This window comes from Pezoporus wallicus, unplaced genomic scaffold, assembly GCF_028554395.1.
Source record: "Pezoporus wallicus isolate ANWC-B61680 ecotype Strahan unplaced genomic scaffold, APGP_CSIRO_Pwel_v1 contig_6464, whole genome shotgun sequence".
Lineage (NCBI taxonomy): Eukaryota > Metazoa > Chordata > Aves > Psittaciformes > Psittacidae > Pezoporus > Pezoporus wallicus.
The window spans coordinates 4839348-4853074 of NW_026642130.1; the positions used below are offsets into that span (position 1 = coordinate 4839348).

Here is a 13727-nt window from a genome sequence, read left to right on the forward strand (position 1 = left end):
GACAGCAAGCAAAACCCACACCAGAGGAGAGTCTCCAGATGCTGTCACCCAGTGACAAGCTTGACAGCACTTTGAAGACAGCTTGCACATGTATGTTCCTTTCCTGATTCATATGCCTTATTCTGAAGGAACCCTCTCATCACAGAAATATGGAAGAGTCCATTTGGATATAAAGGTGTTGTGTTTGTATATGTCTTTAAACTGCCGACTGCATGGAAATCCTAGAAAACTTAGTCCAGTGTACAAGGAACAACAGAAAGACATTTACCTCAAAGCATACCTAAAAAAGACCTATATTTACCTGAAGAAACCCCAAAACAAAACAAAAAACCAAGCAGTTTAATGCTGACTGCTGAAGGCAATACCGCCTAGGTTCTTATTCTGGGGCTATAGTTAACACAGTAGTTTAAAGAAACACGCCTAACTCTAAACTTAAGACATTTAGCAGTGCATGACCTAGCTTAATAATAATGTTGTTTTTCTGCAGGATTTATTCTGCCAAGCTAGCTGCAATGGTGATCCATGCAAAAGCTTCCTTGGTCATGGAATAAACACCCCAAAGAAGTCTAGTCCCATTCAGTTACTTGTTAGAATCCAAGAAACGAAAAAGAACTTCTCAAAGGAAAATAAAAAGGGGGGGTGGAGGGGGATTAAATCACCACATAATAGTCTGTGAAGTGCACCTCAGCTGATGTTATTTCCCTAAAGTAGGTCAGAATTGGGTATTCAAGATCTACATGTCTACATACATACAGTGTCCCTAAGAGTATTTTCAACCCCTGAAAGATTAAGTGGCTGTAGGCTGAAACAGAAACAGGCTCTTTCTCTGCACACCTGGTATGTATGCACTCCACTGGACCAATGGATCAGCACCCATTTCCTTTTATTCCACGCATTTATGCTGACCCACCTCTATCCATTTTTGTGACTTTTTTCTTTTGTGTAAGCTTACATTAAGCATCAAACAGGAAATAGTACCATGTGTTACTAATCTTGCAACAGTGGTTGGGCAGCTTCAGTATGTTTCATTTGCATGGTGTTTGCTTGGATGAAGATAAAATGCTTAACAAAAATTGCAATAAAAACCATAACAAGAAAGCTGCCTAGAAAGACTCCTAGAACAGTAGCATAGGTGTCTGCTCCAAAGGGAACTTCTTCAGCAAGTATGTCTTTCACAGCGTTGAATGAGCCATTGTGTGGCAGCGGGTTAATACCAAGCAGATGGCACAATAAAGGATACAGGTCTGTAGAATTCATTACTTCTTTAGTGGCATTCTTTCTGAAAGCAGGCCCAAATGCCAAAAAAATGGGATGCATTTCTGGTAACATGTTGTCATATCCATGATTACCAGCTGGAAATGAAAGACAGATAAAGGTCAATATTCTGAAGCTGCAAAACAAGCATTAAACTTTTTGCTAAAACTAACAGAACACAGAAAAGCGACAGACATCATTTAGTCTTCCACAAGTTTTGAGGAATCATTTTGATAAACAGCATAAATGTCTCCCAGCAAATACCAAGTCTCAGAACTACAAAGAGAAAATGCCTTAGGAAAAAGAATGGAGAACACTATTTTTAAGAAAGAAAGAAAAATTAAAAAAAGGCAGGCTCACAGGGCAGTAACAGCGCTGCCAATGGCATGTTGGGCTACACCCAAGCTTCATTGATTTTGCCTAAGAAAAAACTCCAACTTTGCAACTCTACCAGATCTCTTGGGGGGAGAGAGGGAGGAAGGGGAAATCCATGTAAAGACAGACCAACTGCTAGTAGCTGACAGAACTTAAGCTGTGGCTGCTTGGATGCTTTGTCCACTTTTGTGCATGATCTGCTCATCAACAAGGGAAAAGTTTACAAGTCTCACTAGTGGGTCTCCAGTGCCTTGCAGGGCACTGAAAACCCTGCACATGTAAATACACCTGTAAGCACAAAAAGCTGCTCTCATCATCTATCAATAACTGAAGTATTTGTCTTACAGGAAATACCCTTCAGCTACATAACCAGCAGCAAATTTAAAAGGTTTCTAGTTAAGAAAGTTAAGAATTGACAATATGACACCTTTATTTTTCCTCATACCTAACCAAAAGCTACAGTTTACTGTCTCCATTCTACCTATAATAAAAGTGAAACCCCAAGGAGAGGAACTGAAATGTGGGGATTTTTTCCTCCAGGTCACCTAGAATGCATCTTAGCCTACAAGGTAAATGACAATCACTGCTGTACAGTAAAACACAGCATTTGAGGACTCTTTCTAGCAATAGAATAAGGTTACTGTAAGCAAATACATCCACAGAAAATGAGGACTTTCAGAAAGCATTCTTGTATTTCCAATGCAACGCCTCTCCAGCAAATAAATAGTACCTGATAAAACAAAGCAATTCATCCTCTACTTGGCAAGCTCACTTACAACTTTTAGTTTCTTTTTAATCTCTCAGAAAGTGCTTGTCAGTTTGCTAGATCTTACAATAAGACCTCAAGTGTGAGGCCACTACAACACGTGAATGATCATATCTCAGTGAGTTTTACTTTTTGAAATGGTAAGTCCAGTTCCTCCTCCTTCATCCCATGGGAAAAAAATTAAATTCCACACACTTAACTACAGAGCTTTCCATCCCAGTCTTAAAATAACCAAAACACTGTAAAGACAGAATACTTACATTGAATAACATCAAACTTATTATACACAATTTCCCATCCTTTATCAGCCACTGCTAAGATTGGCTGAATTCTCCTGTTGTGTTTGTAATGTAATCTATCTGGAATCTGCTCCTTTTTATATACAGTCATGTTGGGATGAGCATTGGCCAAAGCTTCATATACTTCATCCAGTTTGCCTTCAAAGAAACAAAAGACAAAACTTAAACATAGCGGTATGCTTACTGAACTCATCAGCAGATTAAATACAATTGGAATAAGAGGGCAAAATGCACTTCCCCAAAAGTTAATTATATCTGTAAGAGGCAAGAGTGGATTAGAACGTGCACAGAAGTTACTGTGAGAAATCCAGAGCATCATTCACAGTGAGCTCACACCTGGCACTGCCCTTCACAGCCTATTCCCAAGCAGTAAGTGCTAATTTAAAAAAAAAAAAAAAAATCCCTGGTTTCATAGTTACCAGAACATAAGCTTCTGACAGGAATGAGTCAGAAGCATTCCATTAACACTCACGGAAAAGAAACCAGATCCTCCTAGCTCCATGCAAAGCTTGAAAGCGAGAAGATAGCTCCTAAACCTGTTCATGAGGTAACGCACATGTTAAGGCCATATTCTGCTTCCCCTCAGTTGCCTATGACAACAAATGACACTTTTTTAAATCAGTTTAATTGTTAACTGCTTTCCTTTAGAAGGCCACAGAGAGCACCACTTTGTTTCCTGGCATCTCTGAAAACTTACTTCTGAGTGAGCCCAACTATTTTTCTTCTACAAGACGCTCCAATAAACAGCTACATATCTGACCCCATTTGATTCCCAGTTTTGATCTTCTACCATTCTGATGACACGTTTAGCTGATTTAGAAAGAGCAGGTAGTTTTTTTGCTCTGCACCACGTATCACAGTATTAGCAATTAATTGCTTAGGGATAAGCACAACTAGCTTGTATTAATCTTTTAACAGAAGCCCTCAGGTCACAGTTCAGACACCACTAGTGCATTAGGAGCTGTACAAAGATTTCAGAGGCCTAAGCAGGGAACAGGGGACAAACAAAGGGACAGGCTGGACTGACAGGTGAAACGGCACTTCTGGCCTGAACTGTGTACTCAACAGCAGCTAACATCGCTACACATTCGCTTGTATTCTTAGCCCTACTCTTTTCCTTTCCCTAGTCATCTGCTGCATAGGGAGTGTAAATCCTCAAGAGCTGTACTAACACTAACAAATAAATAAGAATTTTCCACTGCCAATTCTTTATTTCCTTATTTCCAGTTTCTGAGCTTTTCTTTCCAGTAAAAGACACTGAACAGCCAGAAAGCAGTTGGACAAGCTGAACACCACCAGCGAGCAGGAGGGAGGAACCAGGACATCAAGATAGTAATACAAAAGCAAGTTCAACAACCTACATCTGAGCAAGTTTCTTCAATTCCACCTCCATGTTGGCCAAGATTCCTGTTAAGGGCTATGCAGCGTATATAACAGACTTCTGTTAGGCACCAAGTAACTCAGCTCCATGACTTATTTAAGTACTTTGTGCTACTACACACATGTGCAAGTCAGTCAGACAGCAGAGTTCACAGCTAGTCTCCAAAGGCCAGTTTCAGCCCTACAAGGTCTGAAGCACAACTGGAAGACTTTTACATTTCCCTTGTGGCCAACACTGCCATTTTTAGCAGATAAGGGGAATTTTAAGTACATCCTGTCATTTTGACAACTTATTTCTGTCTAGTTCTGCCTTCACAGCCACATCCTGCAGCAGGTGTTCCTCCAAGTGAGCTCTTCCCTGAGTGTCTATCCCAAGAAACAACTGCCTTGATGACCACCAGATCAAGTGCTTAATTTGACCTGTCTGATGCTTCCTGAAGTATACCATTTACTGGATGGAGTTTTGCATGTATCTCAGGGGAAAAAAGTTTGGGAGGAGGTAACCAATGACTTCAAAGAAAACTTCTCCATTTGCCTCCTCAGTTCCTAGGATCCAGTATGGAGATTCTGAAGGAAAACTGGAAATGGATTAATGTATAATGTTACTTAACTCAAACTGGCATAAAAGAACCTTAACCATAAAAGAAAGAAACTTAACAGTCTTGACAATAAAGGTCAAGATGAGACAGCAGAAGTCCAGATATGATAGAGACAGAGCAACAGGGAAAAGGACTCCAATCTAGCATTTCTAGTATTAAATTAGTAACAAAACTAATTTTGTTATGCCACTTTTCTATGTGGGATAACAGAGAGGAGAAGCCCCAAATACAGCAAACTATGATTTTTACACTAAATTAACTCTTTGAATTAATGTATGATGTTATATGCAAGAGGTCAGCATCACCAGCTGTGCTATAGGTACCACGTTCATGAACATATGCTTAGTTCCACACACACTAATACACCATCACAGTTAAAGAACAGCTTTAATCCATCTCTCAGGGAAGAAATATGCCACCAAACAGTAAAAGCAGCAGAAACTGCTGCATGTTGAAGCGTTCAACATTTTTCTCAATGTCTCACTAAGTTTTACAAGCAAGACAAATAACTCAAGGAATCAGTCTTAGGTACTTGTTATTTCATACCTAAATGGTTTATAATAAAAATTACAGCTGGTAACACAAAAGGAAGGACTTTTAAACAGCCTCAAAACTAATTCTTGTTTATTGGTAGTGTAATAGATACCTGAACCTCTCAGCAAAATCAAACCCAAGCTATTTTGGAAATGGCTTTTTTACTACTCTGTCATCTAATTGCTGCAGAGATACTATTTCTTTTCAGCATCTAGCAGGAGAATCAGGTTATGCATCTTTTAAGTTCTCATCTACCGCATTAGGGATGTTTCAGCACTAAAGTTTACTTTTACAACTCCTTTATTTGGTAACGAGAACATCCTGATCAACCTTGTTTGTCTCCATTAGAATGGGACTCCCCAACTCAGCTCTTCTATCACCACTGACAGAAACAGCACTCAGATAGAAGAACCTGATTGCACTCAGGTAGCAAATGACTCAGTCTGGATGTACTAACCTTTTAGTCTGGAGTATTCTTCAAACTAAAAAATGAGAGGAGACATTTGTTTACATATTTAAAGGTCACGTAGGTCTGCAAAATATCCTCTCTGCTGGGGCATTAAGTAGAGTGCTATCCACTAGTAATGCAAATGTTACAGGCATGCCTTTCCAGAAGGTCACCTTAAAACTCAACTTCCAAATTAGCCCTGCTGCCCATACATAAACCTGCTATTTTCCATGTTAACACATTCGCACCAGTTATAGCTTTTGATCATCCAACTAAAGAGCAGCATCCCTACATCACTACCCTAAACATACACCTGACACTTAAGCAACACTTCAGTGACTGCAACCAGACTTCAGGTTTTGATTCCAACAGTGTTCTTGCCCATTATTATGACAATAAAAATGGTATGAACATAACTGGCTATTAAAAGTGATGGGGAAAAAACTGAACTACAATAGCTGGCAGCTGATCAAACAGCAAACACAGGCTTTCTTTTTATCACAGGTCCCCATCTGGTTTCAGTTTACTGTTTGAGTTAGAAATCTAATTCTTCCATTATGACTTTAGCCATATCATTTTGATGAATGGCAAGATATGTGACATTCAGTTGTTATCTATCTAGAACACCATTCATCCTTCATAATGCTTTTAGATTATCTTACTTTTTGTAAGCACTAAAGGATATTTGGCAATATTAGTCAACAACAGACAAATTGCTCACAATTCATTTCAGAAATGAAGGCTTTTGACAGAGCTAGCAAAAAAGGCTTAATCCAGGCTTTTGACAGAGCTAGCAAAAACAACAAAGGAGTGATCCTGCAAGTACTCCTTGTTCAAGGCTGACATCCTACTGGCATCAGTGGCTGCTGCTGCCACTTTAGTTAAGGAACAAAGTCTGTAAGTTTTCATATTCAAGTATTTTCTTCAGAGAATTTTACTGCTGTAACTCCTACCTTCTTTTGGCAAAATAGCTACCACAGGAGAATTCTCAAAGATTTTATAGAGCTCTCTATTCACATACTGATCAAGCTCAATGAGCCTTTCTGAGGAAGACTCTGACATTCCATGATCGCTTGTAATTATGACATTTACCACATCCCATAGCTTTGCTTTCTTCAGTTCGGACAGAAGATATCCCAGCTTTTTGTCAATATCACTAATTACAGGCCCCATAAGTGGGTTTTCTGGACCCAGAATATGGCCCATCTCATCAGGCTGTTCCCAGTACAGGAGACCAAAGTTTATGGGCTCTTCTGATGTAAACCAGTCAATAAGCCTAGCAACTCTATCTTCAAAGGAGACAAAATAGTTGTAGGGCATATAATACGTAGGAAAGACTCCATGTATTTTCACATCTGTTCCAGGCCACATGGCTGCGCCAGTTTTATGTCCTTCCCTCTGGTTTGTTATCCATATTGGTGTGGCTTCTTCCCAGAACTTGGAGTTATAGACAGCCATTCTGCTCAAAGAGAAAGTTTCATTCAGAATAGGATCATACATCTCATTAGCAACTACACCGTGGCTTTCTGCATAGAGACCAGTCACCATTGTGTAATGATTAGGATACGTTTTCGTTATAAACACGTTAGTGACCTGTTTGACATGAACACCATTCTCCATGGCATAATGAAAATTGGGAGTTGAGGCTTTACAGATGTAATCCCATCGAAATCCATCAAAAGATACCAGCAACACTTTGGCCTGGGCTGGCTGGAGAGACAATGTGCTTGGAAGAAATGATAAGAAAATTGCCAGGACTCTCCATAAACAGTTCATGGCTATTCCGAAAGGTATTCGTCCCTTCTTCGGAAGCAACACGGCATCTGTTGAGCAGAGACAGAACATTTGTTTGCGTTAACCTGTTTATCAAAGTCATAACTTAGTTTTAAGAATGAGTAGCTAAAATATTCCTTCTGCATTTGTACAGCTTGCCTTACTAACACTGACACTCCAAACAAGACCTCGTACCTATCAGTTATACTGATATCCCAATTTCAGAGATGGGAAGTGAGACACTACAATTTGTTGGATGAAACTCAGTTTGCAGAGCAACTTCTTTACCCAACATCACTGCTCAACCTCTTCCTTTTTCCTTCCTGCTCCCAATACACAGGAACTCCTGCTCTTGCAATCTGACCAGTTCTTAAGTATTTCCTCTACCCAAAGTTGTAAGAAATTGTCCTACAAGAAAACTTCTGTTTGTTAAGAGTTAAGATGTAAACAGGGGCAGCTCTCACCATGAGAATAACAAGGTCCATCTCCACCAGAATTTTATAACCCCCATAAAAGCCAATGAAGCATTAGTGCAAGAGTGGCACAGACCACATACCTGCAGGGCAATGGATGGAAGAAGGAAGCACAACACGGTAACTGGTGGAGCCTGCACCTGCACAGCTCCCATCAGGGAGAGGGAACCACCTAGAAACCATCATAGCTTCTAAGCCCCCACACTGGGTGTGCGATTACTAAATGTACAGGTAATCTAGTGGGGAATCTAGAAAACAAGCTTTGAACTTCAGACACAGTCATGCATCCATTAAAAGGCTGTGCTGCTTACAAGGTGTCAGATCGGGTTAGACAAAGAGCAGCAACGTCAGTTTTCCCAACATTTTATCACATCTCTAACCTGATTATAGCTTTGCTACAAAACCAAGCTCTTATTAATCCACTTACGACCAAAGGTCACTTCTTGTGTACAGACAGCTTTACCAACAAGAACGTACACAAGTCATACAAGCCGGTGTACAGTTTAAGTTCTGACTAACCACTTATGTCCCTACAGGGACTGCAAAGAGGTGGCTGGAAGATTCAGTAGTACTGCATTCAGTGAGCCACTGGAAATACCACATCTCTCAAGTGTTTTCTGTACTCAAAGCTGTAAGAAACTGGCCTATGAGAAAACTTCTGCTACTAAAATTCAGCTGGAAAACAGTGCTTCTGTAAGCAGTAAATCCATATTAATATCCATAATACATTAATACCCTACTTCATATGAAAAGTTCTAGTGTAACAGGCATCTGAATGCCGCTGCAGTGATGGAACAGGATTTGTCATTCTGGTAGAACACAAGATATCTTCCATAGGGAATTTTCCTAGTCCAATTCCCAGAATTCCTCCCAATATACAGCACTGGAATACATTTACACTTGGAAAACAGTGTAAACTTTCCCCTGACCTTGTGTGTCTCCCAAAATTAACATCCAGGCCTTCAGTGCTGCTAAGAATGCACTGACACTTCAGAGGCATAATCCCCCTTCCAGCAAACACTCCAGACCTGTGGGGCTGCATCACTCCACCCCATGTGGGATTTCTTTCAGCTGAATCTGAAGGAAAGGAGAACACGCCATTGTGTCCACCTGAACCCCAGCTGCCAAATTAAGTGCAGCCCGGGACTGACTAATACATTCCCCCTTCTTGGGAGTGACAAATACAAACTGAAGTCCTCTCAAGGGAAATTAGGTCCATCCTTCTGAATTTGACAGAGTTCATTATCACAGAATCATTAACAATACCGATGTCAACATCCCAATCCTTTAACTACATATTTAAAACGAATAATCATGTCATTTGTTTTCTTTTTCCTCAGGGCCATCCCATACTGGTCTCCCCTGGACACACCTGAGCACATCTACTGACCCAGGTCTCTCGGCGGCTCAGCACTTTAAAGCACGGCCCTGAGGGTCTGAAGGGGCTCTGGTGGGACAAAGGCACCCGACTGCCCGGAGCAGGGAGCTGCCGCACCGCCACACCAGCACCAGGGACGCGTCCGGCAGTGCCCTACACAGCAGCCCCCACTCGCGGCCAAACCAGCCCCGCGAAGCGCAGCCCGGTTCAGGTACCCCGCGCTGTGCACGCCAGAGCCCCCTCGGCCCAGGGCAGCCCCCACCGCGGCCTAACCAGCCGCCTCCCCGCGCCGGAGCCCTCGGTCCCGCCTGCCCCAGCTCCTACCGCCCCGCGCCAGAGACGAGGCCGCAGAGAGCCGCGGCCCCCCATTACCTGCCGGCAGCCGCGGAGCGCGAGGACGACTCGGCCAGCACGGGCTCCAACCCCTCACCGGGCTGAGGCTGCGGCACGGCGCTTGGGCGGTCTGAGGAGGGCGCGGTGTAAAGGGGGTGGTGCGTGCCATGGATTAAATAGAGAAGGGCCGGGGCGGGCTCGCTGCGCTTCGGGCTGGCTGCGAGGGTAAGGAGCGAGGTTCGCTTTCTGGGTATCTGCAAGTACTTCTTCAGTTAAAAACAAAGAGAATTGATTCAGGTGTTCTTGCATCTGCCTTTTTTCTCCTCTTGTGTTGTGAGCCTCTAAACTCTCAGGTTTTTTTTTATGGCAGGTACTTTTTTCGATGTTTCCGTGTTCAAGCCCCATAGCCATGCCCTGGAATCAAGGAGAATTAGTTTTTCATCCTCATCTCAGTAGAATCTGAAGGGTTAAAAATCCAAGCTGGGTTTCCCCCCTTTAACAGCTGAGGGATTGTGCTATAAACAGGTACAAGCCCGTGCCTTGTGTATGTACACAAACCTGGCTCTCTGGCTGTGTACAAAATCACTACTGGTGCATAGGAACATGCTTTGTATTGATCACTTCACAGCTGGCACTACCTAACTTGTACGTCCTGCTAGTGTAAACAAGAATTACAATGCAAAGAGAACAAAACCCATGGGGTTCAGGGGGTGTTGGGTGTTTTTTCTCATCCTTACAGGATGAACCTGCTTTCTTCTTGATGGCAACCTACTGGAGCCTTCACATCTCCGACACAGCAGATCATTAGTAAGTAGGTAGAAAAGGGTTACCCGTAACCTGGGTGCAGGCTGTAATCCAGGTAAGACTGGCTCCTTTATGTGCGAAGGGACAGCTTGGCTGCATGAGCTCCAGATCACTGGGCTGGCCAGGCTTATGCAGGAAGGGACACGCTCAAGCTTGGGACAGTGGCAAGGTCTGATCATTGTATCTAAATTCCTTCAACAAGTGTGGTATCTTCCTCCCCTTCACCCCAGCTCATAGAACTATAGCAGGGGACAAGGCTCTTCTAATTGTTTTCTATCTTTACTTTTCCCCCTTTATTACTGTTGTTCTGTTACAGATACAAGATGGAGACTAGTACAAAACTGGAAATACATGTTGCTGATTTGGTTGGTAGAAGCTGTGTGGATGTGGCTTGTGTACGCAGAAAACTGATTAGACCACATCTGTAGCATGAAGATCATATGATTCCTGACCCACACCAGCAAGCTGTGTGGATGTGGCTTGTGTACACAGAAAACTGATTAGACCACATCTGTAGCATGAAGATCATATGATTTCTGACCCACACCAGCAGCTTGGGAGAAAGGGGTAAGCAGGGAAAAGCAATTAGAAATTTCTTTCTCATGAGACCCCCCCCCTGCAGTCCTGCATCCAGCTCTGGGGCTGCTAGCACAAGAGAGATGTGGAGGTGTTGGAGCCAGTCCAGACAAGGCCACAAAGATGGGCAGAGGGCTGGAGCACCTCTGCTATGGAGACAGGCTGAGAGAGCTGGGCTTGTTCAGCCTGGAGAAGAGAAGGCTCCGTGGAGACCGTAGAGCAGCTTCCAGTGCCTAAAGGGGCTGACAAGAAATCTGGAGAGCGACTTCTGACATGGGCCTGCAGGGACAGGACAAGGGGGAATGGCTTTAAACTGAAAGAAGGTATATTTAGATTATACCTTAGGAAGCTCTTCCCTGTGAGGGTGGTGAGGTGCTGGCACAGGGTGCTCAGAGAAGCTGTGGCTGCCCCATCCCTGGCAGTGTTCAAGGCCAAGCTGGACACGGGGGCTTGGAGCAGCCTGGTCTAGGGGAAGGTGTCACTGCCCATGGCAGGGGGGTTGGCACAGGGTGAGGTTTAAGGACCCTTCCAACCCAAACCATTCTGTAATTCTGTGGTTCTGTGAAAATTGCACCTCTGTGTACTGAAATCTCAGGCTAAATTCCCTTCAACAGCAGGGTGCTGTGTCACACCTAATAGTTAATGTTATTAGCTAGGAAATATAGTACTCACATTTACCATTCAGCTTTAATTTTGGCCTCTCGTCACTCAGATCCTGAGGCCTGGGGAACTTCAGCAGTGACCTGCACTCATCTGCAGTGGCTGGAGTTAGTCACTAGAGGGTAGAGGTGTATATGGATTTAAGGCACTGCTCTAAATAGCTGGAAATGATAATATTTGCCTTGGAAGTAGGAAATGGCTCAGCTGCTTAAAACATGTAAAATGAAAACAAAGCATGATCAAGGAGTTTGTTAATTCCACCAAAATGTTTAATACCATAATAGATTTTCATTGAAGTACAGAGCTAATGTGAATATTTGTACAAAATATGTGGTTAAAAATAGTATTGATTTATAATATATACAGATATGTCACATCTGTGTCAGAAATGCAGACACTTGAACGAAAATATGAGTAATGTTTTTAAATCTACAACAACATACATGAAATATTTCTGCAGCTACCCACAGCAGGACAACTTGCCAAACTGACACTTAAGGATCCAACAGTCATTACAGATGGCATTTCTTTCAGAAATTTCTGAACAAGAACTTTGCTGTAAAATGGATTCAAAACATTTACCTTCATTAACCAGATAGTGAAGAGAACACACCTGTGTGGCACTAATGTAGACACAACTTTCTTGTACTAGTTAAATGATCAATTACAACAATTTGTTAAAACAAGGCTGATTTTATGGTGTAGAGAAGTTTAATCCTTCTTGCTGGATGCTCTGGTGAGTGAGGAAGCTCCAGCTCGGGGACAGCAGATGGGGCCATCTTAATAAATTCTTATTTGTAAAACCAAGTTTCATGAATTTATATCCTGAAGTTGTAAACATCTTTGTTTTTCATTAACTTTGAGGCTGCTCACACTTCACAGCCTTCCCAGCCTTACTCCAGCAAGAATCTCACTGACAAGTGTCCCTGATTCTAAGCTTTGTAGCTACTGCATTGGTACACAATCCTTTATTAAGATGACTCTTAGCGTAGCCCCAGAATCTCTGTGTAGTGACTGAACAAACTGACAAAGGGGAGAGACAAATCAAGGCCATTTTTTAATACTTTCTGAGCATCTCTGCAGTGGAGGCATTCAGGGTTCTTGCCCTTCCTTTGGGAGTGCTGCTGCTGTTCTACCTCAGTGCAAACTTCCCTGCAAGCCAAAACAAATATACTCAACACTTCAAATAGACGTGTGGGAAAGAGCTTTTACAATGCGGAAAGAGCTTTTACAATGCTTCCTCCCTTGTAATTTTAACCCTGAATGCTGCAGTCTACTTGTATTTTTTTTTTTTTTTAAAAAGAGCATAGCTTACGTTAGGAAGAAAATCTTTTAAGAGAAGCCTGGAATATGTGAAAGCTGCTGTGCTCCCCCCAGATGATGTGCTAAACCAGGAAAAGCAGTGTTCTGTTTTGGGGTGTTTTTTTTAGGGTAGCATACCTAGTTCTTTGAGAGCATTGCATGAGGATGAGAATAAATGAGGGGCTGACTGGGGCTTTAATCCATACCTGGTTTTACTTTTTGGTAAAATAGAAGTAGTATTTTTTAGAGAGAGGGGAATTAAGGAACGGCAAAGGTCTTAAATTCATATTGGTACATGAGATCAAGTCTTAAATGGCTCAATGTTGAGTGGTAAAATGTTTACCACTAAAGAAGAAACAGAAATAAACTTAGTAAGGGTTCTTTAGAGGATGCGATCTGAAACCACTGTAACTGTAGTCAGGATGTCCACAACAACCTACTGAGGCACTGAAGCTCACTTCCAAGTGCACAGTCCAGTGCCAAGCAAGAGGGAAGAGCCACAACTGGCATGCAAGCAATGCAGCATTTCAGGGAGCAGGGTAACAGCCTTACTGTAGTTAGAAAGCTCATTTGTTGCTCAAAAGTGAAAAATAAATTGGGCCTCCTATAGTACATTTTGCTTCTGAAGAACACTGTGAGAAGACAACTACTGTTTTTTTTAATCAAAATACAGAGGCTAAGATCTGCCTCTTCAAAAGGAAGCAGGGAGCTCAGAGCTTACATTTCTAGCAAGACTTATAAGCAGATCTAACTTTCAGAATCATGAACAATCA

At 42.3% G+C, this 13727-nt stretch overlaps 1 protein-coding gene across 1 annotated transcript; it reads right to left on the bottom strand.

Moving 5' to 3' along the window:
- Positions 1-319: 319 nt before the first annotated feature.
- On the bottom strand, positions 320-7515 carry ENPP5 (ectonucleotide pyrophosphatase/phosphodiesterase family member 5). The gene is made up of 3 exons (XM_057427516.1): positions 6609-7515; positions 2656-2832; positions 320-1352 (listed from the first exon to the last, which is right to left on the bottom strand). Exons 1-3 carry the CDS (start codon positions 7498-7500, stop codon positions 988-990), a joined length of 1434 nt encoding a protein of 477 aa, XP_057283499.1. The 5' UTR covers positions 7501-7515; the 3' UTR covers positions 320-987.
- Positions 7516-13727: the final 6212 nt, after the last annotated feature.

Bases quoted from the DNA above. Each gene is read 5' to 3' on its own strand.
- ENPP5 (XM_057427516.1), bottom strand. From the start codon at position 7,500: ATGTTCTGTCTCTGCTCAACAGATGCCGTGTTGCTTCCGAAGAAGGGA. The intron at 2,833-6,608 runs GTAGGAGTTACA...GTTTCTTTGAAG, and splicing joins AGCTATTTTGCCAAAAGAAG to GCAAACTGGATGAAGTATAT. The intron at 1,353-2,655 runs GTAAGTATTCTG...TTTCATTTCCAG, and splicing joins TAAGTTTGATGTTATTCAAT to CTGGTAATCATGGATATGAC.